Source organism: Jatropha curcas, chromosome 9, assembly GCF_041381405.1.
Source record: "Jatropha curcas cultivar XTBG-Jc1 chromosome 9, XTBG_Jcur_1.0, whole genome shotgun sequence".
NCBI classification, from domain to species: domain Eukaryota; kingdom Viridiplantae; phylum Streptophyta; class Magnoliopsida; order Malpighiales; family Euphorbiaceae; genus Jatropha; species Jatropha curcas.
Window position 1 is genome coordinate 9,191,091 of NC_143159.1, and position 23,968 is coordinate 9,215,058.

The 23,968-nt window shown below is 35.0% G+C and overlaps 3 protein-coding genes and 1 pseudogene across 4 annotated transcripts; all 4 read left to right on the forward strand.

The window, feature by feature from the left end:
- The first annotated feature begins 3,374 nt into the window (after nucleotides 1-3,374).
- On the forward strand, nucleotides 3,375-7,096 carry LOC149493582 (Sphingomyelin synthetase family protein). Its single transcript, XM_089726401.1, has 4 exons — nucleotides 3,375-3,733; nucleotides 5,144-5,538; nucleotides 6,157-6,344; nucleotides 6,438-7,096. Exons 1-4 carry the CDS (start codon nucleotides 3,432-3,434, stop codon nucleotides 6,834-6,836), a joined length of 1,284 nt encoding a protein of 427 aa, XP_089582527.1. The 5' UTR covers nucleotides 3,375-3,431; the 3' UTR covers nucleotides 6,837-7,096.
- A 1,713-nt stretch (nucleotides 7,097-8,809) lies between these two features.
- Nucleotides 8,810-12,434, forward strand: TY2 (thioredoxin Y2). Its single transcript, XM_089726516.1, has 5 exons — nucleotides 8,810-9,179; nucleotides 11,376-11,464; nucleotides 11,711-11,888; nucleotides 12,095-12,165; nucleotides 12,268-12,434. Exons 1-4 carry the CDS (start codon nucleotides 9,000-9,002, stop codon nucleotides 12,158-12,160), a joined length of 513 nt encoding a protein of 170 aa, XP_089582642.1. The 5' UTR covers nucleotides 8,810-8,999; the 3' UTR covers nucleotides 12,161-12,165; nucleotides 12,268-12,434.
- Nucleotides 12,435-13,478: 1,044 nt separating this feature from the next.
- Nucleotides 13,479-17,269, forward strand: LOC149493584 (SET domain-containing protein). Of its 2 annotated transcripts, XM_089726473.1 has the most exons (5): nucleotides 13,479-14,398; nucleotides 14,474-14,513; nucleotides 14,620-14,720; nucleotides 15,343-15,441; nucleotides 16,163-17,269. In XM_089726473.1, exons 1-5 carry the CDS (start codon nucleotides 13,673-13,675, stop codon nucleotides 17,126-17,128), a joined length of 1,932 nt encoding a protein of 643 aa, XP_089582599.1. In that variant the 5' UTR covers nucleotides 13,479-13,672; the 3' UTR covers nucleotides 17,129-17,269. The 2 variants fall into 2 exon arrangements, with proteins under 2 accessions (XP_089582599.1, XP_089582600.1); XM_089726474.1 differs by lacking the exon at nucleotides 15,343-15,441.
- Nucleotides 17,270-19,542: 2,273 nt separating this feature from the next.
- LOC149493585 (uncharacterized) lies at nucleotides 19,543-20,333 on the forward strand (annotated as a pseudogene).
- The last annotated feature ends 3,635 nt before the right edge of the window (nucleotides 20,334-23,968 follow it).

The following is a 23,968-nucleotide window of genomic DNA, read 5'->3' on the forward strand; positions in this document are numbered from 1 at the left end:
AACCCCTTCTTTAACTAGAAATATTGTAATTCAATGAAATTTGATATTGATAGACAAAAAGAAAAGGATTATAGCCAAGTCAATAAATGAAATTTACAAAGTAAATAATGCTAGAATCTAATTTTTTCTCTATTTTTCTAAATTGCAAAATTTAAAATAAATAAATAAATAAGCTAATTAATTAATAATAAAAATTACATAGAAGAAAGGTTCTATTCTCGCTAGAGATGGTGTGATTTTATTTTTTTTATTTACCACTCTCAACTCAAGTCTTTTTCGAAAGACACTGATAAGTGTTATTTTTATAGTATTTTTATTGTAATTTTGATTAAAATTTCTATTACTTTTAATTTATTTAAATTAGTTTTTATGTAATATTGATATGTTTTTATTTAAAAGCTTCCTTGAAACACAATTCACTTGATTTTGAGGAAAAATGCAGAGTTTTGCAAGAAAAGGATAAAAATGAGGTAAAAATTCATTAAGCACGCCTGTGCTACAGTGCCCGTGCTAATCAGCACGCCCGTGTTGTTATTGCATAAGATTTTCAGAGGCACGCACGCCCCAGACCGTGCTAATCAGCACGCCCGTGCCAAGCAAGGAATCCTAAATTTAGTCAAAAGTTGCCAACCAACTTCCACTAATTTATGGAGCTAATCTTGGACAACTTTCCTCACATGCAAACCAAGGTCCAATCTATGCACATGGAAGAGGCAAGATTAAGAGAAATTTAAGGCCTAATGAGAACTTTATTCCCTAAACAATGTAGAATTTCTCTCCCAAGAAGTCTATATAAAGAGAGGAAGGATCCCAATTAATCTCATCCCACACATTACACTACACTCCACCCTACATCTTTCTCTCATTTTATAGCTTGTATATAGTTTTATTTTTAGAAGTTAAGCATTCAAGAGTTGTGCGAAATTTCAAGGAAGCCATCCAAGCAATTCATCACTAGTTCTTATTTCTAAACTCTTAATCTTGTTTATTTCTTTCATTATCCTTATTGATTATGGAATATTATTCAAGTATTAATGGGTTTTATTTAAGTACTATGTGTAACTAAATTCTTATACTAGGGGTTTGATGTAGCTTAATCTCTCTTCCAATTTATGCAATTAGATTTATTTTTTCTTATTCAAGTTATGATTTATTGATGAACTTAATGCTTCTAGTCAGAATTTTCCCCTAGATTGATTTATTTCAATTATCACTCTCGGAAGAAGGATCTTTGATAAGAAAAGGTTAATAAAACACATGAGAGTAATAACTTGATGCGGAAGCTACATGGTTTGACTCATGGGGGTTTTTTATGATTTATCAACCTTAAATTGTAAATTCATGAACAACTACATAACTTAATGATTTAATTCATATTTGATTGCGCTATTGGAAGATAGGTAATTAAATGGAATTAAAATAGCTAGCAACACATCAGAAGAGCTTGTTAGTAAATTCAGAGTTGCTTTGCCTACTTGCATAAGTAAATTGATCAATGAACTAATGAAATAAATTGGATAGGATTAAGTGAAATCAAAACCCCTAGTAATTTCAATTCCTTGATTTCTTTTAATCAATTTCTGTTTACTTGACTCTTGTTTATTTTATATTTATAAAACAATTCTCTTAATTATCGTCTAAATAATAACGAGATAACATAATTTTGGTACTTGGATTACAATTCTCGTGGGAACGATATCTTACTCATCATACATTACTTGTAGCGATTCGTACACTTGCGAAATAAGCTGTCAGACACATTAGTCGGGATAGAAAGATTTTCAGCTATGATGCATGCTGCTACTATGGTAGCTAATGCAAATTTAAAATAAACAAAGCAATAAGTTAATTAATTAATAAAAAAAATTACATAGAAGAAAAGTTTCATCCTCACTGAATAAACACTAAATTTTCCTACAATCATATAGAAAAATAAGAGTATTTTTTTATTATCTATATGTATTTATTTAAAAAATAATTTTTTAGAAATTATTTCTAATCATATAATAAAATTTTTTTTTTTTTTTTTTGTCTTCACCACAGGTATCTTTAGCTCACTAGGTTAGAACTAAATCCTATTCACATCGGATCACCCCAAGGAGTAAAGTGTTCACAGCGAGTATTTACTCCATCTATGAGGATCACACCCTTGAAATCACTTAAAGAAGAAGAGTATCGAACCACTTATCCAAACACTTATTCGTATATAATATAATTTTCGAATTGGCTACTGCTAAGGCTATTTTAGAATATTCCAAATTTCATTAAGAGCGACATCAAAAATCTTATTATTCCTCTCTCCCTATTTCCCCCCCCCCCCCCCCACATATATAGTTCTTCCTATTAAGCAAACAAACCTTTTAAGAATAATATTTGAAACACTAAAAGAAGATAATTTTATATGGTTTTAATATGACATACATCTTCTTTCTATTTTAACAAGATATTAATTAATTCTAAAATATCTAAAGGCACTAACCGAATAATTTTTAATTCTTTGATGACACATTAAGTCTTGATTTTTCGTAGGATTAATTAAATCTACATTTAAATTCCTATAAAAGACTTTTAGCTGAATCTACATGATAACTTATTCAATTTATGAGTTTTATTAATCATCAAAATCAAATATTACAATAACCTTTGGCCAACATCATTTAATGGTAACTTATATCAACTAATAATTAGATAGAAAAATTTGTGTTTAAATAATTTTGATTGATGCTTTAGATTAAACAATAAAAGAATATAAACTTGCAACTTCTTATTTATAGTTATTCCAAAACAATTATTAAAAAAATTATTTTCTAGTACATTGCGTATGTATGTATACTAAACGTAGTTTGCTGCCTGAATACATAAAATCACCTCTTAAATTTTAGGACTTTAATATTGTGGCATCCTAAACTTTACAAATGACATATTGTGTAACTGAATTTGTAAATTTTAATAATATTACACATTTTTCAACACTAATATAAATAATTTTTATAATTTTTAGCTTTTATTTATAAAATATCGATTGGATATGTAATTAGTATGGCTTTTAAAATAATAATTTTCCTAAATTTCAACTTTTTAATGAGTGTTCAATTGATTTAATTTTGCAAGTTGAAGTGTTTAATAAAATAAATTTGAAAATTAAAATATTAATAGATATAATTTTATAAATTAAAATATTTAATGGGTGAAATAAAAATTAAAAGTATTATAAAATTAAAATAATAAAATTGACGGGTGAATTTATATATTAGACCGCAGTTTGATAGTTGTAGATTTACTTGAAAATTAAATATAAAAAAAATGAAAATATAAAACAACCGCATCGTTGTCTGTTAGCCCAAACTTCTCGGTATAAATAAAGATCTGGACCTTTTTTTCTCACACAATACCGTTGTCTGTTTCCTGAAGTTATCGTTTGTGGGACGACCATGAGGAGGCGTTCGCCGGCGGCGAGAGCCACCGGCGGTTTAGGAGTCGCAGCGATTTCCTACGTGGCGGTGGACTATCTACGCTACCTCTCTCCCACCTGGCATGAGCGTCTGCAGCCACTACTGTGGGGCGTACTCGCTCTTATCGCCATCTCTCGTGTACCTTTTTACAGGCACTGGTCTTTAGAAGTTCGCGCTGCCATTCCATTTGTTGCCTCTATGTTCTTCATGCTCGCCTCTCTCCTCTTCGAGGCTCTATGTGTGCGCTTCTCCACAGCCGTCCTTGGCATGGAATGGCACCGGTAAGCATTGTCGTTTTGTTATGAGCCGTTGTCTTTTAGCTAACGTGGCGTTACTTGAAGTGGGTTTAGTTGCTTCTTGGATTGTTTTTAGTTAATATCATGTGGGTCGAGTTCGGTTTCTTCAAATAAGTATTTCTTTTGCCATTTGAACTGGTTTAGATCTCTTTTCTGTTTATCAAGTATCAAGGATTAATATTACTCGGGTCTGTTGTCTTTTGATTATATGCATTTATTGATTTGGAAATTTAACTGGGATCTGATTGGTATTTGACGTAAGCGGATCCTGGGATCTAATATGCGTCAACATTTATTACCCTAGTAACTGAATCTAGATTGCTTAGGTTTCTGGTATGGTAAGCTCTGATCTATGGCTTTCTCCAAGTGTCACTGAGCTGGGATATTCTTGTTCTTTCCTTTTAATCTGCAGGTTCTAGATCAATTTGACCATGAACTTTAATTGACTGACTGGAAGAATTTTGAGGAAAAATTTCCCCATTTTTTAAAATCTATGCAATTATGTTGCAGCTTTTGCAAATTAGGGATGCACATGTCATGACATTTGGTGATTAGTAGGTCGTAAAGGTATTATTTGCTCTATTCCATTAAATACATAGTTCTTGCCAATTTGTAGATTATAGAAATTTGTGAACTTATTTGATAATTTTTTTTGATAATTTTGTTGAATCATCTACAAAAAATAAGTTGGGATATGAGCCAATGTATATGATAATTCTGATTGAGGCAACAATCTATTGTTACCTTTTCCAACAAGGGGTTTGTTCATATTTTCATGAATGCTAACTGCTATTGTGGGGTCATTAATAGAATTCTTATAGAATTCAAAAGTTACTTGATGAAGTCTTCTCAAAATTCTTCAACAGGCTCAAATGGTATCTGCATCATTTTATAAGGGCCATAAACTAATTAGCTTCTTGGGTTCTATGACCCCAAAATTTATTGCTATGCTTGTCAAGATCATATTATTATTTAGTGTGTCAATATATCTTCTATGTCTTCACCATAAACTTGGATGTGTTTACACTATAATTAGCATGTATTAAGTCTGAAGATAAATTAGTGATCCAACTCAACTATGTTGAGTCAATACTTGAAAGTAGATGCAGAACAATATTCCTGGAAGAACCCTGGTTTGAATCCTGAAAAATCAGAATGTTGTGCTTCTCGTAATGAATTCTAAGTCAAAATCCCCAACTAATAGTCTGAATTTTCCAAATTTTGCATGCTTTTTGCATTTTTACAATCTGATATTACATGCCATGTTTTTTCTTCATCCCTTGCTGGAATTTTCTTGCCAAAACAATGCATTCCTCTGCTGAACTATTTCATTTTAAAATGTTGGCTAATATTGTTAACAGGACTATTGATTGGCTTGGTATTAATATTGAACAGCGGTAGACCTCCTCTTCCTGACACTGGACAGTGGTTGCTCCTGTCACTGAACGAGAAACTTCCTGAACCAGTGGTTGAGATACTGAGGGCTCATATCATTACTCTGCACCATTTTTTGATGTTGTTTATGATGCTGGCATTCTCTGTGCTATTCGACTCTGTGGAAGCCCCTGGCCTTGGACTAGGGGCAAGATACATGTTCACTATGGCAATTGGCCGTCTTCTTCGGGCCATAACTTTTGTATCCACAATTCTTCCATCAGCCCGGCCTTGGTGTGCTACAGCCCGGTTTTCAATCCCAACACACCCTCATCCTTGGGCTCAAAAGTATTATGTACCTTATGCTTCAGATGTTAATGCTATTCGACAGATAGTACAAAGGGATATAGCTTATGGTATGCTCTGTGCTCTAAATTCATATTTACTAATTTTGTCTTCCCAATTGTGTGTGCATATTTTTTTCTCGATAATTTAACGATATAATGTTTAATTTGCACTTATTCCCCATGAAGATTCTGCATTCCTATGTTAATTTATTTAACGATGAACATTCTACCAAACTTTTATTTAAGTCTCGTTCACGATTCACAGAGTGGTTCCATTGTCCACTTCAACATTTCCTAGCAGTTCCCTTACTGGATTAATGTCCAAACCATATTTGCTGCTATGAGGTGCTATTGTTGCTTTTTGGCCTGCCAAGACAAATTGGTTATGTTATTTTTTAACATTAGAGATTTCAGATTGACCACGGTGTCCAGATAATTTATTGGTTTAGTCTCTCTAATTCTTAAAATAGGTAAAATCCCTTTATTAAGAAATGTGTTAGGGAAGTTTGTGATGTTGGGATGCCATTCAAGTTACTTTAATGAAGCTCATTTTCTATTCTTGAACTTGTGCTCTGCTCTCCTTCGTTGAGTCATCTTAAAATTAGTACCCGCTATTAACTCTAAGCTTGAAATTTCTCCACGATTTTTTTGCTTTGTCTTCACAATTTTTTGTTTTCCAATTTTCAGCAAGAATTGGGGAAATCAAGGGTGATTATCGTCCAGATTGGGGTTCAATGAGTTTCCTGATAGATTTCATGCGACCCACTACGAAAGGATCATGGTTCAGTCTTCTGAAAAAAGCTGGAGGTGGCTGCAATGACCTCATGTACAGTGGCCACATGCTTGTTGCTGTACTAACTGCTATGGCTTGGACGGTAAATTTTGCAGATACAAATTCCATCGCCGGATCAATGATCTAATGGAATAAAAGTTTGTTTTGCTTGATGGTTTTCTCATGACTTCTGCAGGAAGCTTATGGAGGTTTTAGCTCAGCTCTCATATGGCTGCTTGTATTGCACAGTGCACAAAGAGAAATACGGGAACGACATCATTATACAGTAGACTGTATCGTAGCTATATATGTCGGCATCCTTCTTTGGAAGGTGACTGGTATGATCTGGCCAACAAAAAATGTCACAAGAAGTAGAAGGCTCTCAAAGCTTGAGAAAATACAGAGTAGATTAGTCCAAGCTGCGAAAGACTCGGACATGGACGAAGTGAGAGAGCTTCTCAAGGAAGTTGAGTTGAGCAACCAGGAGAGCCAAAATAAAGGCCAGAGCAGGTCTATGTGGCTATTTGCTTGTGTGACCATTTTCTCCGCACTTACAATTGTCCTTTTAGCCTTCACTTTGACAAGCGACGGGTGATCTTCTAATACGATTGCTCTCACGAGTTTGATGGTTTGAGATTTTATGTTTGTATGTGATGTAACATTCATGAAGTGTTGTTTTAGCTTTTAGGATTGGCCAACTAAAGGGGGGTGGTTTGTTGGAAACTGTTGTAGTTTTGCAGGAAACGATGCCCCCAAACAACTGAAAAAGACATCTTTACACATCCATACAAGAATGGCCTGTAGACAATTGTCTGTATTTTACATAGTTCAGAAGATTCTGTTTCATAGTTGAAATCTGTCTAACAGTCTATTTGGTGCTTGTATTTGCCAGTAGTCAAAACATAATTCAACTATGATGATGAACCTGAAACAAGACTGGGTAAGTAAGTTTCTTCCTACCTTTTTTTTTGGCATTTATGAATCTTATAGTTTCAAGGTGAATAGTAAATTACACTACGGTTGTTTTTGTTTTCGGAAAGTAACTTGTCCCGATGTTTGAGGTGTTTATAGAGATTAGTTAATAGAAATTATTTTTCTAAATTAAATTATTTTCATTTCTCATTTTTAAGAAGGAAAATAGTTTCTCATATCGATAAATTTAGTATAAGCTTATAACTCTCTTTTTCAACCATCTACTATTGAAATGTTGCCAACTATCACCAATGGCAATCAGCCAATAGATCATACTCAACTATCATAATTTATCATTTTTATATATTTTTTTTTCATATTAAACAATAAAATTTTAAAAATACTTAATTTCTATAATTATAAATGTTTTTATGATTTTATAAGTTAAAAATTTTAATTTTTTTAATTAATTATAAATCAAACAATGGAAATTGAGTTATTTAAAAAATATTTTCAAAAAATAAATTATTTTTCAGAAACAACCACAGATTATATAATAAGCTTATATATAGTGAGATGCGAATTCTTCTAAGGCATGTTTGATCTAAGATGGTCCATTTGCTCGGGAAATGTACTTTTCAGGAAATACAATTTCAAGGAATTTATTGTTAGGAAGTATAATAATTACTTTCAATAATATTCATGATATAAAATTAAGTGTATTTAAAAAATAGAATAAATTAATAAATTTATTTTATTTAACTAGAAAAGTGTAATTTCATTATCCATCCCTAAAGAATTTTGTTTTGTCTAAGATAAATTGGATGATCTATTTCACAAAAAATAGAATTAATATTGATCATACAAACTAATTACAAACCCTTTATACACCTCTATAATTTATTTATGCGAACCAGACATCATCTCATCCATGAACTATTATACATGAAATTAATATCTAAAAGCACATTTAATTTTAAATCAAAATAAATATCGCTATGCACACTGAGGTATAGCCTAATAGTAAGTGCATATGCGACTTGGCAATTGATTCGGGTTTGAATTTCTCTTCTCCAATAGTCAAAAAAAAAAATATTGCTATTGTTTTAGAAAAAAATAGATAAAGAAAATCACTAAAACCTATAAAACTTTAACATAATCAGGAATAAAAATTACATCTTCCATCCCATTCCATTACTTTTTTATTTTATTTTACTCGTATTTCATGATATTTTTTCTAAATAAATATTAATTGATCATTTTTTTATTAAATTAAACTGGTTTAAATGATCTTTTCAATCTTGGTCTAATTTGAAAATTTACCAACGTGGTCGAAGTAATAAATTGAGCGTGCAATTAACTGTCTCCACGTACACGGGAACACTATCCAGCCTGCCTGGCGACTGGAGTCATACTCGCACCATATCTTTCAGGAGGCAGCACCGAATTTCTCCTCAGGTGGAGCCCACCGAGCGCACAAATCTATGGAGACTGGAGTCATACTCGCACAAATCTTTCAGGAGGCAGCACCGGATTTTCTACTTAGGTGGAGCCCACCAAGCGCACAAATCTTGACTGATAAAACGTATTACGATTCTAGACATCTAACGGTTCACAATCCACCATTTCTATCACATTATCCTAGTACCTGCAATACAACATCAGCATCACATTCTGGCATTTCTCTTGATTTCTTCTCAATTTGTTTTTTCGTTCTTGCGAATCAGATTTTTTTGCCCTTTTAAATCGTAAATATCCAACGGGATAGGCGAGTGTTTCTTTGGATCCTATCTACTCTTAAGAAACTACTAGAACTAGTAGACGAAGAAGAAGAATATCCGAAAGTATGGCGATTTCTTCTCTATCGGCATCAACAATTCCTTCTTTGAAGACACCGCAGTTACAGTCAAGTACCACCAAATTAACTTCCTTATCTTCTCTGCAATTCCAATCTCATCTTCAAAGGCTTCAATTTGGGAATGGAGGAATCACTTCTTCTCCTTCCAGGCCTCGAATTTTGCCTCTGGTAATATGTCTGACCATCTGTCGTTAAATTTATTCAATAGTAACATTGTTATAGCTATAAAGTTTTGGGATGTTTAAGAAATTGGATTTTAGAGTTGATTGGATCAATTTCTTCTTTATTTTAGCTGCTGTATATGAAATATGAATCACTAGGGTCTTGAATGCTTGGGGCTAGTTGTTTTTTTATTGAATCAGTTACTTACACGTATACAAAGGAATTGGGGAGAGGGAAGAACTTGGTCTATATGAATCTGAAAATTCGTAGTTTAGTTTTGATTTTGTTTCTATAAAGAAGTTTAAAAGATTTTTTTAGCTTTTCTGTGTCAATAAATTTGCATGAACTCAGAGAAAGATTGTAGAGTTCTTATAATGTTAGGCCAATCCTATTTCCCAACCCATGTTCGTCTATGCTTAATTTAATCCAAGTATTAGCTTTGGGTTTTTCTGTTAGTGAATATGTATATTTTCATTGATTAATCTGTGAATAGGTTGTTTTAATGTTTCACATAATAGGGATATGGAAGAGAGGCTTTATTTCCTCGAGTGGGGAATGGAATCAAATATCATAAACATACTTCAAGGAGGATGGGATTTTATTCAGTTGGGGCATATATTCTCTGTGGAATGTAGATAGATAGATTGTTTTGTCTCAGCAAATGACGTACCAAACACTAAAGGAGGGTTTGGTTACCAGAAGAAAACATTTCCATGGAAAGCTACTTTCTTAAGGAAGTAGATTAATATTTTTTATGTGAGAAAGTAGGGATGAGAGTTGCGTATTTTGAGATGGATTTTCCTAGGAATTAGGAATTCCTATACCAACCAAACATTGAAATCTACTTTTCAAATCACTCTTTCTTGAGATTCAGGCAACCATCAACAGGATTCCAATTCCGTTTCCTTAAGAACCAAGCAATGCTTGCAATAATATTTTATATCTCTAAAGTAATTATTAAAGCCATGATCAAATTCAGAATCTTTTGGTTTAGCTTGCAATTGTTCGTGGTGCTTCTTTGTTGATCTTTTGAGCTGTACTGCCAGAATGGCTAATAGTCTTCCCCTATTCAAACTACAGTTCTGCCCTTGGTTTAAATATGTTTCTGGAGGGTATTTTCAGTAATGTATAATAGATTAACATTATTTTTCTTTTTTTTTTTTTTTTTTTTTTTTTTTTTTTTTTTTTTTTTTTTTTTTTGAAGTTGAAAAAAAAAAAGCATGAAATGCAGATGCTGAATAATCTATCGGTCTCAATCTTTGCCCCATTGCTGGTGCATTGCCTTTTCTGTGAACTAAATTTAATAACACAATATTTCGGAATGAATTTATTTTTGCAACTACAACTTTCTTTCTGCCTTTGCCATCTTTATTCTGAGTCTACATTATTTTGGATGGTCATGTGTTCGTTATTACATTACACTCTGTATAGTTAATATCACATGATAATAATAATAATAACTGCTGTTGCCATATTCCTGTTCCGCTTAGTGCTTATGCAGTTCTGCTTGGTGCTTATGCAATTCCTATAACACTAATTATCCAATACACGTGATCCATCCAAAGGAAACCGTCTAGGAACTTTGGAGTTCAATAGACACTGTTATTTATAGCTAGACAAAGTAATTTTGTTGGGAGTATATGGCAATATTCTTAAAAGATTTCTTAGTGAAAGTTGTAACTTTTAAGGTATTATTTTGCCTAAATACAAATTATTCAAGTATACAAAAAGTCTAATATGCAACAGAATGGCAAGAGTGTGAAGATGTAACTTTATTGAGGAAAGAACTTGTTCCCTGTTTCGGATTGTTTATCTTGGATAACTATTACCCCTTGTTCATAGTAATTGTTAGATCTTGGCAGTGTTAACAGCCTATATACTCAGTTTTCAAGTATTTATTCACATACTTTGAATGATTAAATTGGCAGTCAAACTCAGTTTGCCTATTGGATTTGGTTTGTTACCCTTAATATCGTAGCTGTTGGTTTCATTGACATTGATAGAATTGATGTCCATCTTAGTTTCTTGGGAGATGGCATTTCTTAAGAAAATCTATTCTAAATGCAGTCAAGGGAATGCTCAATATTCATCCTAATTGTGGCTGTATTGATAGTTCTATATTGTGCCTGAACTATATTGAGCCCAAACTACCTTTTGGAAATACAAGTGACAGTATCTTTTTTCCCCTAATGATTGCTGTAGGTTGCAGCAAAGAAGCAAACATTTTCCTCCTTCGATGAATTGCTGGAAAATGCTGACAAACCGGTATTAGTTGACTTTTATGCAACCTGGTACTTTCCTTTTTCTTTCTTTTCGATGTTACTTTCTTTCCGGTGTTTCTTTAATTAAGTAATTTTGGAAATCTGTTGGGTTAATATGCTGATCTCAGACAAATTGTCCACATAAAAGAATTATGATGAACAATTTGTGATAAAGAGATGCTGATTAAGGATCTTTAAGATTGTGGATCTTGAACTTTGAAAAGTTAGAATTTCAATTGAAGTGTAAAGTTAATTAAACTAAGCTGTGGTTTGCAGGTGCGGTCCCTGTCAAATTATGGGTCCAATTCTGAATGAAGTCAGTACTGTTCTGAAAGACACTATCCAGGTGGTGAAAATAGATACCGAGAAGTACCCTACCATTGCTGACAAATACAGAATAGAAGCATTGCCTACATTTATCATATTTAAAGATGGGAAACCTTATGATCGCTTTGTAAGTTCATTTAGTATCTGTTTCTGTTTGTTTTACGAAAATAGCTTTATCATATATATGTTGTTTGTTGCAAATTCATTTCCTCGGCATTATTTAGTGTCATGCTGGAAAATTTTAATTCTTGTTCAACTCTAATCTTCACGTTTCAGTTTCCAGCTAAAGTCATCCATTTTTCTGAGTTTAATTCTTGGTTTGATTATTTTCAGGAGGGTGCTTTTTCTAAAGATAAATTCATTCAACGCATTGAAAGTTCACTGCAAGTGAAGCAGTAGTTACGGTATGACGTTCATTTTTCTCTTTTAAGTTGCTCCCTTCCATCCAGAATTAATTTGCACATTATGAGACACCATTAATAAGCTCCCTCATGTTCGGCCTTCAGGTTTTACGAACAATGTGATATTGAAGTGAATTCTTACCACAGAGGCCACCATTTCTTCCCCTTCCATGGTGCTTTAATTACTGCCAGTGTACTTCTGTTTTTAGCAAAATGGGATTGTACCTAAAAAGAGTGAAAAATCTTTTAAATTATTTTTGAGACTTTGACAAGAGCAGCATCTCTAATTTGATGGTTACTTTACTTGGTGCGGCCAATGATTAGGTCAACATTTTCTGTTGGATGGCCGCTATTCAATTTCAATTTCTTGAGAAGCAAAACTAAATTGACAGGACCAACAAAATGGAATAAATGTTTTTTGCTAATTTTGTAAACTGGACTGAAATTAAACTCAAAATTTATCAGTTTGGTTTGGTTCTATTAATCGACTAATTGAAAAGCACTCTAGTTAGCAGGTATTATCCGTAACCGGCAAAATTTTTAAATTTTGGTACGGCTTGGTTGATTTCAAATTTTTTTTACTATAAATGTAACTAAAATGAAATAACAAAAATTTTAAATTTAATAATTCAGTTGAACCGATTAAACTGAAAATTTCAATTGAGAAATCGCTTTAAATAAATTTAATTTTGATTTTTTCAGCTATAATTATTCTATGTTCGCTCTAAAAACTAATAACGGGTTCGTGTCGTATAAAACACTAAAGTCATTCAATACTATTTTTTCTCACAAGAAGTTGGTTTATTTTCATTTTTTGCCAGGTTCATTTCATTGTCTAAATTAAATATACTAAAACTTGTGGTAGAATTTTAATTTGTATCAATAAATTATATAGTTTCAAAAAAAAAAAAAGTTCAATTGATTTTTATTTTGATATACATGAATTCATATAAGAATTTTATACTACTTTCATTTTTTACTTTCAATAATTGAAGCGCTCTATTTATAAACTTAGATCTAGCAGAACACTTTAATTTTATCCATTGAACATCTTATATTTAAAAAATTATCCATTGAACATCTTATATTTAAAAAATAAAAAAATTATCATTTTAAAAGTCACATTTATAAAATTGTACTGTTAATATTTTAATTTCTATTGAATATAAATGCTTTAATTTATAAAATTAAATCTAGATAAAAAAAAGTATAAAAATTATTATTCTAAACATTTTACGGACAAATGTGTAACTAACATATAAAAGCTCTCTTTCAAAAAAAAAAAACATATAAAAGCTAAAAACAAATTGTTGTTAACTTCAACTGAAAGTATTACAAAAAAAAGTGAAATTAAGAATCCCACAACCTCCATTTTACATTTTTTCAGTGTCATATTTTTTATTTTTTCAAAATTCATGGTATATATTCTGCCATTTTCATTATCAAGTTCAGGGGTAAAATCAGCATTATATGGATAGTAAAGTCACAAATTTTGATTGAGTTTGTTAATATGATGGAGAAGTTGCAGATGGAAATGGAGATGGAGATGGAAGCAGGTGAGGACATAGGAATAGGAGAAGACATTACTCTACCTCTATTTCCTCTCTCTTTCTCTCTTCACGACTCCTTCCTTCACTCTCACTGCTCTGCTTGCTTCTCTCCTCTCCCTAATCCACACTCTTCTACTTCTTGTCCTCCTTTTCTCTATTGTTCTCCTATTTGCTCCTCTCTTCACTTCTCTTGCGCCGAATTCTACCTTCTGCAATCTCTCTCCTCTGTCTCTGCTCCACCCTCCTCCACCTCCGACCTCCGCGTTGCCCTCCGCCTCCTCCATTCTCTCCCCTCCCTCTCCGCCAAAGACGGGAGGATTTCCGGATTATTGACCAATCGCGAGAAATTGATGACAGATAACGAGATATTCACGCGAATTCGAGACGGAGCAAAGGCGATTGCGGCTACCAGGAGACTGAGAGATGGAAAGGTAGCCGTCACTGCGGCGAATGAAAATGATGAGGTGTCGTTGGAGGAGTCGGCGCTGTGTTTGGTGCTAACGAACGCCGTAGAGGTGCAAGACAATGAAGGGCGCACTCTCGGGATTGCTGTTTATGATCATACTTTCTCGTGGATTAATCACAGCTGTTCTCCTAATGCTTGTTATCGGTTCTTAATTTCTCCACTGAGTATAGCGCCATTTCCGTCGGAATCCAGGCAGGCAATTGTTCCTGCCGGCAGCAATGTAAAGTCATATCTATAATCGAAGTGTGATTTGCATTTTATAAAAAAGAAGCTGAGAGATTAACACTGATTGCAGGGGGAGAAGAGTGCTTTTAGCAATATTGAACTTACAAAAGGTTCTACTAATTATGCTGTATTTCTCTTAATGTGTTCGTTTCTGTAGATTACTGATGTTTTAGATTTTTTTTTTTTTTTTTAATTTAACTGTTAGTGATTGTGCAGGACATGGTGAATATGGGCCAATGATAGTTGTGAGGAGCATTAAGAGGATCAAGAAAGGAGAGAAGGTAACTGTGGCATATACAGACTTGTTGCAACCTAAGGTGAGGTGATAACTCCTCTGTTTTTCAGCATTCTAATGCGCATTGCTATATGATTTCAATGCTTCATTCACTAGTAGCTTGATCCTTTTTAAATTCCTTATGTAATTTTTGTCTTTTCAAAGTTTTTGTCCAATCTGTTCTAAGTTATAATATAAGCTCTGATATCATAGTCCTGTTAATGAAATATGCAAGCTTTATTCTTAATTTAATGTGGCACGAAACCAAATATGGAGCAGCTATTTTATTTTGAGATTGTGTAATAGGAAGCTTTATCACATCATTAAAAGCTAGCTATTTTCATATGCTGACTACTATTTTGCTCTTGTCCAATTAAATTTCTTATGGTTTTGCTGGCATTGTATGTTTACTGTTGGGGATTCGGAGTTTACCTTTCTGCCACAGGCAAAGAATAGACTTGCTATATCCATAATGGTTTTAATTGCTAGAGCTAATTATTATGAGTGATTTCAATTTTTGTTTTAAAAACCATAAGAACTTTATGGTTTAGATTTCAATTTCTCTTTTTACATTTTCTTGATTCTTTTTAAAAATTTGCACTTTAATTAAAACAAACTACATTCTTACACGTAGTCTAATTCTTTGCACCAATGCTTTTCTGAAGGCAATAAGACAGTCAGAGTTGTGGTCAAAATATCGTTTTAGCTGTTGTTGTACAAGGTGTAATGCCTCGCTTCCATCTTATGTAGATCGTATGTTGCAGGTAAGAGTCAAACTTCTTTGGAAAATTCTCATTTTATGGTTTATCCTTTCATGTTGGGGTGGAAGAAGGCATCATAATCTAACATGGTTAGATTGGTCAAATGCAAGAAAGATTTTAGTCCAAAGGGTTAATTGTAATTGTAATCGGCTATCACCATTGACTATCTTATACAAATTTTTCATTAGGAAAACACCTGAATTGAAACAATCAAACAAATAGGAGTGGTAAATATCATTTTCCACAAAACAGTTTCTACCCTGGTTTTTGAATCCCTTTCTTTTGTTGACATATTTTGTTTAGTTTCCCAATTTCTCAGTATGTCCTCTTGTGTGCTGGTGTTCTATTTTTGTTACCCCAGACATATTTTCGGGTATAGTTGGAACTACCAAAGTATCAGTTAACTTGTATGAAATATTGAACATTTGCCAAAAGCCTGAACCACAACGAGAGAGTTAGATGGATTCTTATTGATGGAGGATCCAAACTTGGGCCTCTTTTATATTACTCCTTGTGTGCGTCCTTATTTCAGTGCTTCACAGCTTGGTAAAGAAAAAACAGTGGTTTCTAACTGCAAGGTAATCAATCGTAAAAAGTAATTTTTCCATTTAACCTCTCTGAAATTTATGCATGTGAACTGCAAAACCAAATGTCCATTATAGAAGTTTTATGGATTATAGGTGATTGTGCTGATCACCTATTTACTCTGGAATCTTACATCTAGGAAACTACTGCTGCAAATCTGGCATCGTCTAGCTCAAGTTCTTATCACAGCTTTCATAGAGATGTAGCAAACAGAAATCTGATTGATTATGTAGATGAAGTTATAACCGAGTATCTCTCCAGTGGTGATCCTGAATCTTGCTGTGAGAAGCTTGAGAGCGTGCTTGTTCTTGGACTCTTAGACGAGCCACTGGAGACCAAGGAAGGAAAATCACAGTTGACTGTCAAGCTGCATCCCCTGCACCATCTTGCTCTAAATGCATATATGACGTTGGCTTCTGCATATAGAATCCGTGCAAGTGAATATCTTGCTGTTTCTTCTGATACCAATGGACATCAGTTGGAAGTCTTTGGCATGTTGAGGACTGGTGCAGCATACTCCTTTTTGCTTGCAGCCGCATCTCACCACCTTTTCTGCTTTGAATCTTCACTGATTGCCTCTGTTGCAAATTTCTGGACAAGCGCAGGTGAATCCTTATTAACTCTTGCTAGAAGCTCATTATGGGATTTGTTTGGTAAATGGGAGTTGCCCGAATCAAAACATTTTTCACTCGCTAAATATAAATGCTCAAATTGCTCATTGCTGGATAGATTTGAAGCAAATTTCTCTCATTGTCATGCTGTAAATAACGATTTTGAGAACATATCAAGCAAATTTCTTGATTGTATCACTAGTTTTTCACGGGAAGTTTGGAGTTTTCTAATTCAGGATTGCAATTATTTGAAATTGCTTAATGATCCCTTCAATCTGAATTCGCTTGGGAAATTGTCGAATATATCGGACTTTGTGGCTGATTCTGGATATGAAGCAAAGAAGTACGCCAATGAGGAACGGGTAACTATTTTTCGTCTTGGATTCCATTGCTTACTCTGCGGTGAACTTTTAGCAAGTATATGTTATGGTAGAAATTCTCACCGAACTAGATACATTCAGAGTCTTCTATGTTATGATTACCAAGAGAAATGAAAATTTTGTTCTTGTTCTCATTTTTAGTTTTTTACAAGCATGTAACTCCGCGTTGCGCGGTTAATTATCATAAATTGTATATTTATAAATGTAATTTAAAGTTATGTCATAATAATATAGAATATGACATTTAATCATAAATGTTTATGTATGATAAAACTTCACTTTTATTTACTTGGTAAATGTAATGCAACTTATATACATTATTATAAATATTATATTGACATTATCATATGTACGTAATTATATAAGAAACCATAATAGCATCTATACAATTTAATAATACACGTCTAGTAGAATTTCGTCAAAATATTTGTCACACAAATAAAAATATGTTTTTCAACCAAATAATGTTGGACATCCATATAGGTATGTTTTTGCCTTGGTTTACGCAACTGCATTATAAGTTTTTTAACAATATATATAAATTTATTGTCAATCTATAATAATTTTAAAAAATAGTAATAAAAATTAATATGATTATTAATGAAATAATTTCATCATAAATAATTATCAAAGATAATTTCTATTCATAAGTAGTTGAAAATAAATGCATGAAATACTATAAGCAGTAAGAAACTTTTTTTTTTTTTTTTTTACATCTACACTAAAAGATATGTACATCTAAATATATAATAAAGGTTAAAATTAGTGTTATACGTATTATTTTTAATTAATTTACTCAATATAATTTTACAACTCATTATTTTGAGAAAAAGCTAATATTTTATAAATTTAATATATCAACTCTAAAGTTTTTTAATGTGAATGTATGAACAAAGAGTCTTTTAATGTGAGTCTATTAGATATGTAATATTTCTCAAATGAAAATGGACAATTTATATAATAAAATTAAAATTAGCTTTTATTAGTTTTTCTATCTTTGAAATTTTAGTTTGAGTCAATTTAGACCAAAAAAGTCATAAAAATATAAATTTATATAAATATTCTTATTCTTGGTGTGAGGAAGTTGTTCCTAGTTTTGTTCCAAATGATTTAGTGGGTTTGCTTCGTGCTAGTGGCTCTCTTTGTCATTATAATCATGGCGATGGGCCTGAAAATCATATGGTGCATATAGGGGATCCTCCATTGGGAGAGAAGAAGGGAGAGATTATTCTCGAAGGTCTCTCTTATTGGGTTGCTTTTCCCCCGGGGGTTTGTTGTTATTTTGTTCTCTTTTTCTTTTTTATGATTATAGTCAGCTGGAATTGTCAGGGGGCAGCTTCCCCTAAATTTCGTCGTGCTATGAAAGAGTATTGTCGAATTTATAAACCGGGTGTTGTGTGTTTGCTTGAGCCTAAGACAAGCAACCGTCAAGCTAATAGGATTTCTGCAGCTATGGGGTTTAATTGCTGGATTCGGGTTGAGGCAATGGTTTCTGTGGTGGAATTTGGATTTTTTGGAAGGAAGCAGTTTGTAGTATCTCCCTTCTTAAATCTCATGCTTGTTAGCAATCACAGCTGATATAAGGTGTTAAGTGTGATTATGCAAATTAAATAAAACCTGTTAACGGAAAATATGGTGGTATAAGGTTGTCAAAGGGGTTATAAGGTTGACTAATATTTTCCTATTTTTCACAACAAGAATATATTTGCTTATTTGATATCTTTGTGCAGTAAGTTCTTGACTTGGTAATAGTTCATACTTTAACCAAATAATCTGGCTTCTGTTGCTATTTTGAATAATTGCATTATTATAGGGATTTAGTGGATTGTATTTGTAAAGGGCTCTCTATATAAAGAGCACTGCGTTTATTGATTATCTATGATATAAAAAACATAACTACTCTTTATTAAAAGCATTTTCATTTCATCTGTTCTTTAAAACAGCTTTTTCTATCTTGGTTTCAGAGCATTACGTCCAGGAATTTCATGGCCTTAACAGCCTCTTCATCCCTATCACTGAATGTAGGTAACTTCGTTACCCTTAAATTAACTCCAAATAACTACCTCCTATGGCGTGAGCAAGTCCTTGGGCTAGCCGAAAGCCAAGATCTCTTAGACCACCTTACAAATCCACCACAAACCAATCCAGCCAACTCCGACAAAGCTACGGATCAGGCTATACAAAATTATACTGTCTGGCAGAAAGCAGATCGCTTGCTTCGCGAATGGATTATTGGCACATTATCTGAAGAGTCCCTTGGACTCGTTATTGGCCAAGACACAGCATATGCTGTTTGGGAAGCGCTAAAAGAGTCTTATGCCCAAGACTCGTAGGAACGTGAATTTACCCTCCGCCAACAATTGACGTATCTGCGCAAAGAAGACAACGTGGATATCAATACTCACATCCGCAAATTCAAAAATATATGTGACAGCTTGGCTGCCATTGGACGCCCAGTTTTAGAAAAAGAGAAAGTTTACAGTTTATTGACAAGTTTAGGTCCCCAATATGAGACCTTCACAACCACAATGCTGAAACCTCCAAGACCCACATACTCAGAGTTGATTTCGCACCTTCAAAATCATGATCAAAGACGAAATTGGTTTGCCAATTCTGGAAATTCCTCATTTACAGTGCACTCACCACATTTGGCTTTTTACACGCAGCAGAAAAAAACCCCTCAATCTAGCGGGTCTCAAATGGTGTTCGAGAACAAATCCTCTCGGTCATCTTTCTCTTCTGCAGGACGTGGCTTCCAAGCACAGAGTCAAAACAATTATGGCAGCTAACAACGTCGTGCCGCCCCTCCTGGCAAACGACGGATGATTGCAGCAGAGCGGGAACTGTACCAAAATGAGATATGTCAAATCTGTTACAAGAAAGGGCATATTGCCAAAATATGCTGGTGGTATTCACCTTCTTCCCCGTCAAATGATCTTCCACAAGCCTTGGCGACATTGACATTGGATAACAGTGTAGCTGATCATGATTGGACCTCGGATACCGGTGCCACAAATCATATGGCTGGAAATGGAGGTATGGTGTCAAATTTACAAAATTACAAAGGTAGTGATGAGGTTATTATAGGTGATGGATCTTCCATTCCTATTGTTGGTATTGGTACTTCTCAAATTAAGAAAAATAATCATGTGTTGCCTTTGTCTAATGTGTTATATGTTCCTAGTTTAAAGAAAAATTTGTTATCGGTAAGTCAGTTAACCTCTCAATTTCCTGTCAATTGTGAATTTACTGACAAATCTTTTATTGTGAAGGAACGGATAACAGGTGCAATGATAATGCAGGGACCAAAGAAGGGTGATTTATACACTATTTCAAGCAATCCAGAAGCACATTTTTCTTTTCGCTTTAAGTCATGCAGTGCAGATGTGACATCCCAGGTTTTGGGCACAACACCTTAGGCGAATCCCACATCGGCTACGCACAAGGTGGAAGTCTTATACATAAAGGGTGGCAACCTTGAACTAGTGTGACGCGTTTTGGGCTGACAGAGCGGAGGTTTCCCTGGCCCAGAAACAAAACCGTGAGGGTTCAGGCCAGGTTTGGCACCCAAAGCGGACAATATTACACTAGGGCTGGGCTGTTACAATTTGGTATCAGAGCCCTAGGTTTAGTTTCCCCGGGCTTGCATGCATAAGTCAGTATAGTGTACATGCCATGTCTACCCTGATGAACTAAGCAGTTGTGGTTCTTTTAGGAGGATGTCACAGGAAGGTGAGAGCGAGTCACACGCCTCCAGACCAGTGGAGGGTGAGGCTCCAATAGCACCAGGCCAAGAGGTGTTGTTAAAGCAACTTGCGGATACTTTTAGACAGATTGCAGGGGTGATACCTCAAGCACCAATAGTAGTAGAAAGAGAAAGAAAGCCCCCACTAGAGAAGCTTCGGAAATATGGGGCGAAAGAATTCAGTGCTAACAAGGATGACAGTCCAGAAAGAGCTGAGTATTGGTTAGATGGGACATCGAGAGTTCTGGAACAATTACAATGTACACCAGAGGACAAGTTGGTTTGTGCCACATCATTGCTCATAGATGAGGCATATACCTGGTGGACTACTGTTCAGCAGCGGGTATCAGCAGAGCAGCGTACATGGCAATTCTTCTTGGATGAATTCAAGAAAAAGTTCATTACAGAGGCTTACTTAGATGCGAGAAGGAAAGAATTCTTATACCTGAGGCAGAACAGAATGTCAGTTGCCGAATATGAGCGAGAATTTACCAGGCTCAGCAGGTATGGTAAGGGGATAGTGGCTACAGAAGCCGAAAGGTGTAAAAAGTTTCAGGAAGGCTTGAATGATGAGATTCAGATGGGAGTGGTAGCTTCTAGATTCAGAGAGTTCTCAGCTTTGGTAGAGGCAGCTCAGGAGATAGAGCGCATTCAGGCCAGTCAGCGTACCAGACGCCAGCGGTCTCAGCAGAGGAGAGACCAGACTCAGAGTGCACCCAGTACCCATCAGTCAGAAAGCAAGAGATTCAGAGGTGCCAGTAGTTCAGCTAGTGCTAGACCTTCCTTTAGCCAAGGCGCAGCTAGGGGTGCTAACATGCCAGCGGTATCAGTTGTGGCTAGTTCTGCCGGTGGTAGTCGAGGTTCAGGCAGAGGAACTGGTAGAGGCACCAGTAGAGGTGCAGAGTCAGCCGGTTATACTTTTCCACCTTGTGAGCATTGTGGCAGACGACATGGTGGAGATTGTTGGTTGGTGACTGGTAAATGTTGGATATGCGGAGCATCAGACCATCAGAAGAAGGATTGTCCGAAGAGGGCAAAAGTTCCTACACAGTTCGTAGCAGGCAGAGGAAGAGGTGAGAGCTCCGGAGGGCAGAGACAGCAGTCAGAGACTGTGGACAGACCTGATACAAGAGGTCCAGCCAGGGTTTATGCTATGCGAGCCAGAGAAGATGAGGAAGCTCCAGATGTAATAGTTGGTGAGTTTTCCTTATGTGATCATACAGTTTATGCTTTAATTGATCCTGGCTCATCTCATTCATACATTAGTGTACCCAAACCTTGGGTAAAAGGGTTAGAAGTTGCATATGTGAGTCAGGGTATGGTAGTTACTAATCCATTAGGAGATGTAGTACAGACTCATACAGTGGTCGAAGGATGTCCAATTGTTATTCATGGAAAAGAGTTTCCAGGAGATCTTATGGAGTTGCCATTTAGAGAATTTGATGTTATTCTGGGTATGGATTGGCTATCCAGACATCAGGCTATAGTTGATTGTGCAAAGAAAAGGGTGACATTATATACAACAGCAGGGGAAGAGATTACAGTAGTCGGGAAGCGGCGAGAGTTTCTGGGTAATGTGATATCAGCCATGGCAGCAAAGAGATTAATTCAGAAGGGTTGTGAAGCATACTTGATATGTGCATTACAAGCAGAGAAAGAACAGTCCAAAGTGCAAGATATATCAACAGTGTGTGATTATCCAGATGTATTTCCAGAAGAGTTACCAGGGTTACCACCAAGGAGGGAAGTGGAGTTTACTATAGATGTCTATCCTAGAGCAGCACCAGTATCAATTGCACCTTACAGAATGGCACCAGCAGAGCTAAAAGAGTTAAAGATTCAGCTGCAGGAGTTATTGGATAAAGGCTTTATCAGACCCAGTGTATCACCTTGGGGAGCACCGATGTTATTTGTAAAGAAGAAAGATGGATCATTCAGATTGTGCATTGACTACAGACAACTGAACAAACTGACAATCAAGAATAAGTATCCATTGCCTCGAATCGATGATTTGTTTGATCAGTTAAAAGGTGCAGGTATGTTTTCTAAGATCGACCTTAGGTCGGGATACCATCAGTTGCGGATAAAGGAAGAAGATATCGCTAAGACTGCATTCAGGACCCGATATGGTCACTATGAATTTTTAGTCATGCCATTCGGTCTCACAAATGCACCAGCGGTTTTCATGGATCTCATGAACCGCGTGTTTCATTCATATCTGGATCAGTTTGTGGTGGTGTTTATAGATGACATTTTGGTCTACTCCAAAGACAAGGTTGAACATGATAAACATTTGCGGATTGTACTTCAGACACTGAGGCATAAACAGTTGTATGTCAAGCTCAGTAAGTGTGAGTTTTGGCTGGAAGAAGTTTCTTTCTTAGGACATGTGGTGTCATCGGAGGGTATCAGAGTGGATCCTCATAAGATTGAAGCTATTGTTGACTGGAGACCACCCAGAAATGTCACAGAAGTTCGAAGTTTTCTGGGTTTAGCCGGTTATTACAGAAGGTTCGTAAAAGGGATTCTCCATCATTGCATCACCTTTAACAAGATTGTTGAAGAAAGCAGTTGTATTCCAATGGGATGATAGATGTTAGCAGAGTTTTGACACTTTGAAGAAAAAGTTCACTGAAGCACTAGTGTTGACTCAGCCAGTGTCAGGTAAAGACTTTGAGATTTACAGTGATGCCTCTCATATTGGGTTAGGATGTGTACTCATGCAAGACAGGAAAGTGGTAGCTTATGTCTCCAGACAATTGAAACCACATGAATTGAATTATCCAACCCATGATTTAGAATTGGCAGCCATTGTTCTAGCATTCAAAGTATGGCGGCATTATCTGTATGGTGAAAAGTGTTACATTTACACAGATCATCAGAGTTTAAAGTATTTACCGACACAGAGAGATTTGAATTCAAGACAATGGAAGTGGATGCAGATTCTGGCTAAGTATGATTATGTCATTAATTACCATCCAGGCAAAGCTAACGTGGTAGCTGATGCCCTTAGCCGGAAATCATTGTTTGCTTTGAGAGCCATGAGAATTAGCATGGAGCTGCAACAGCAGGGAGTTATTCTAGCACAGATGCAAGTACAACCATCTTGGGTTCAGGAAGTTGCAGAGGCACAGATGAAAGATGCACAAACAGCACTATGGGTAAAACAAGTGCAGGAAGATCATGGTGGGAAATTCAGATTGGATAAC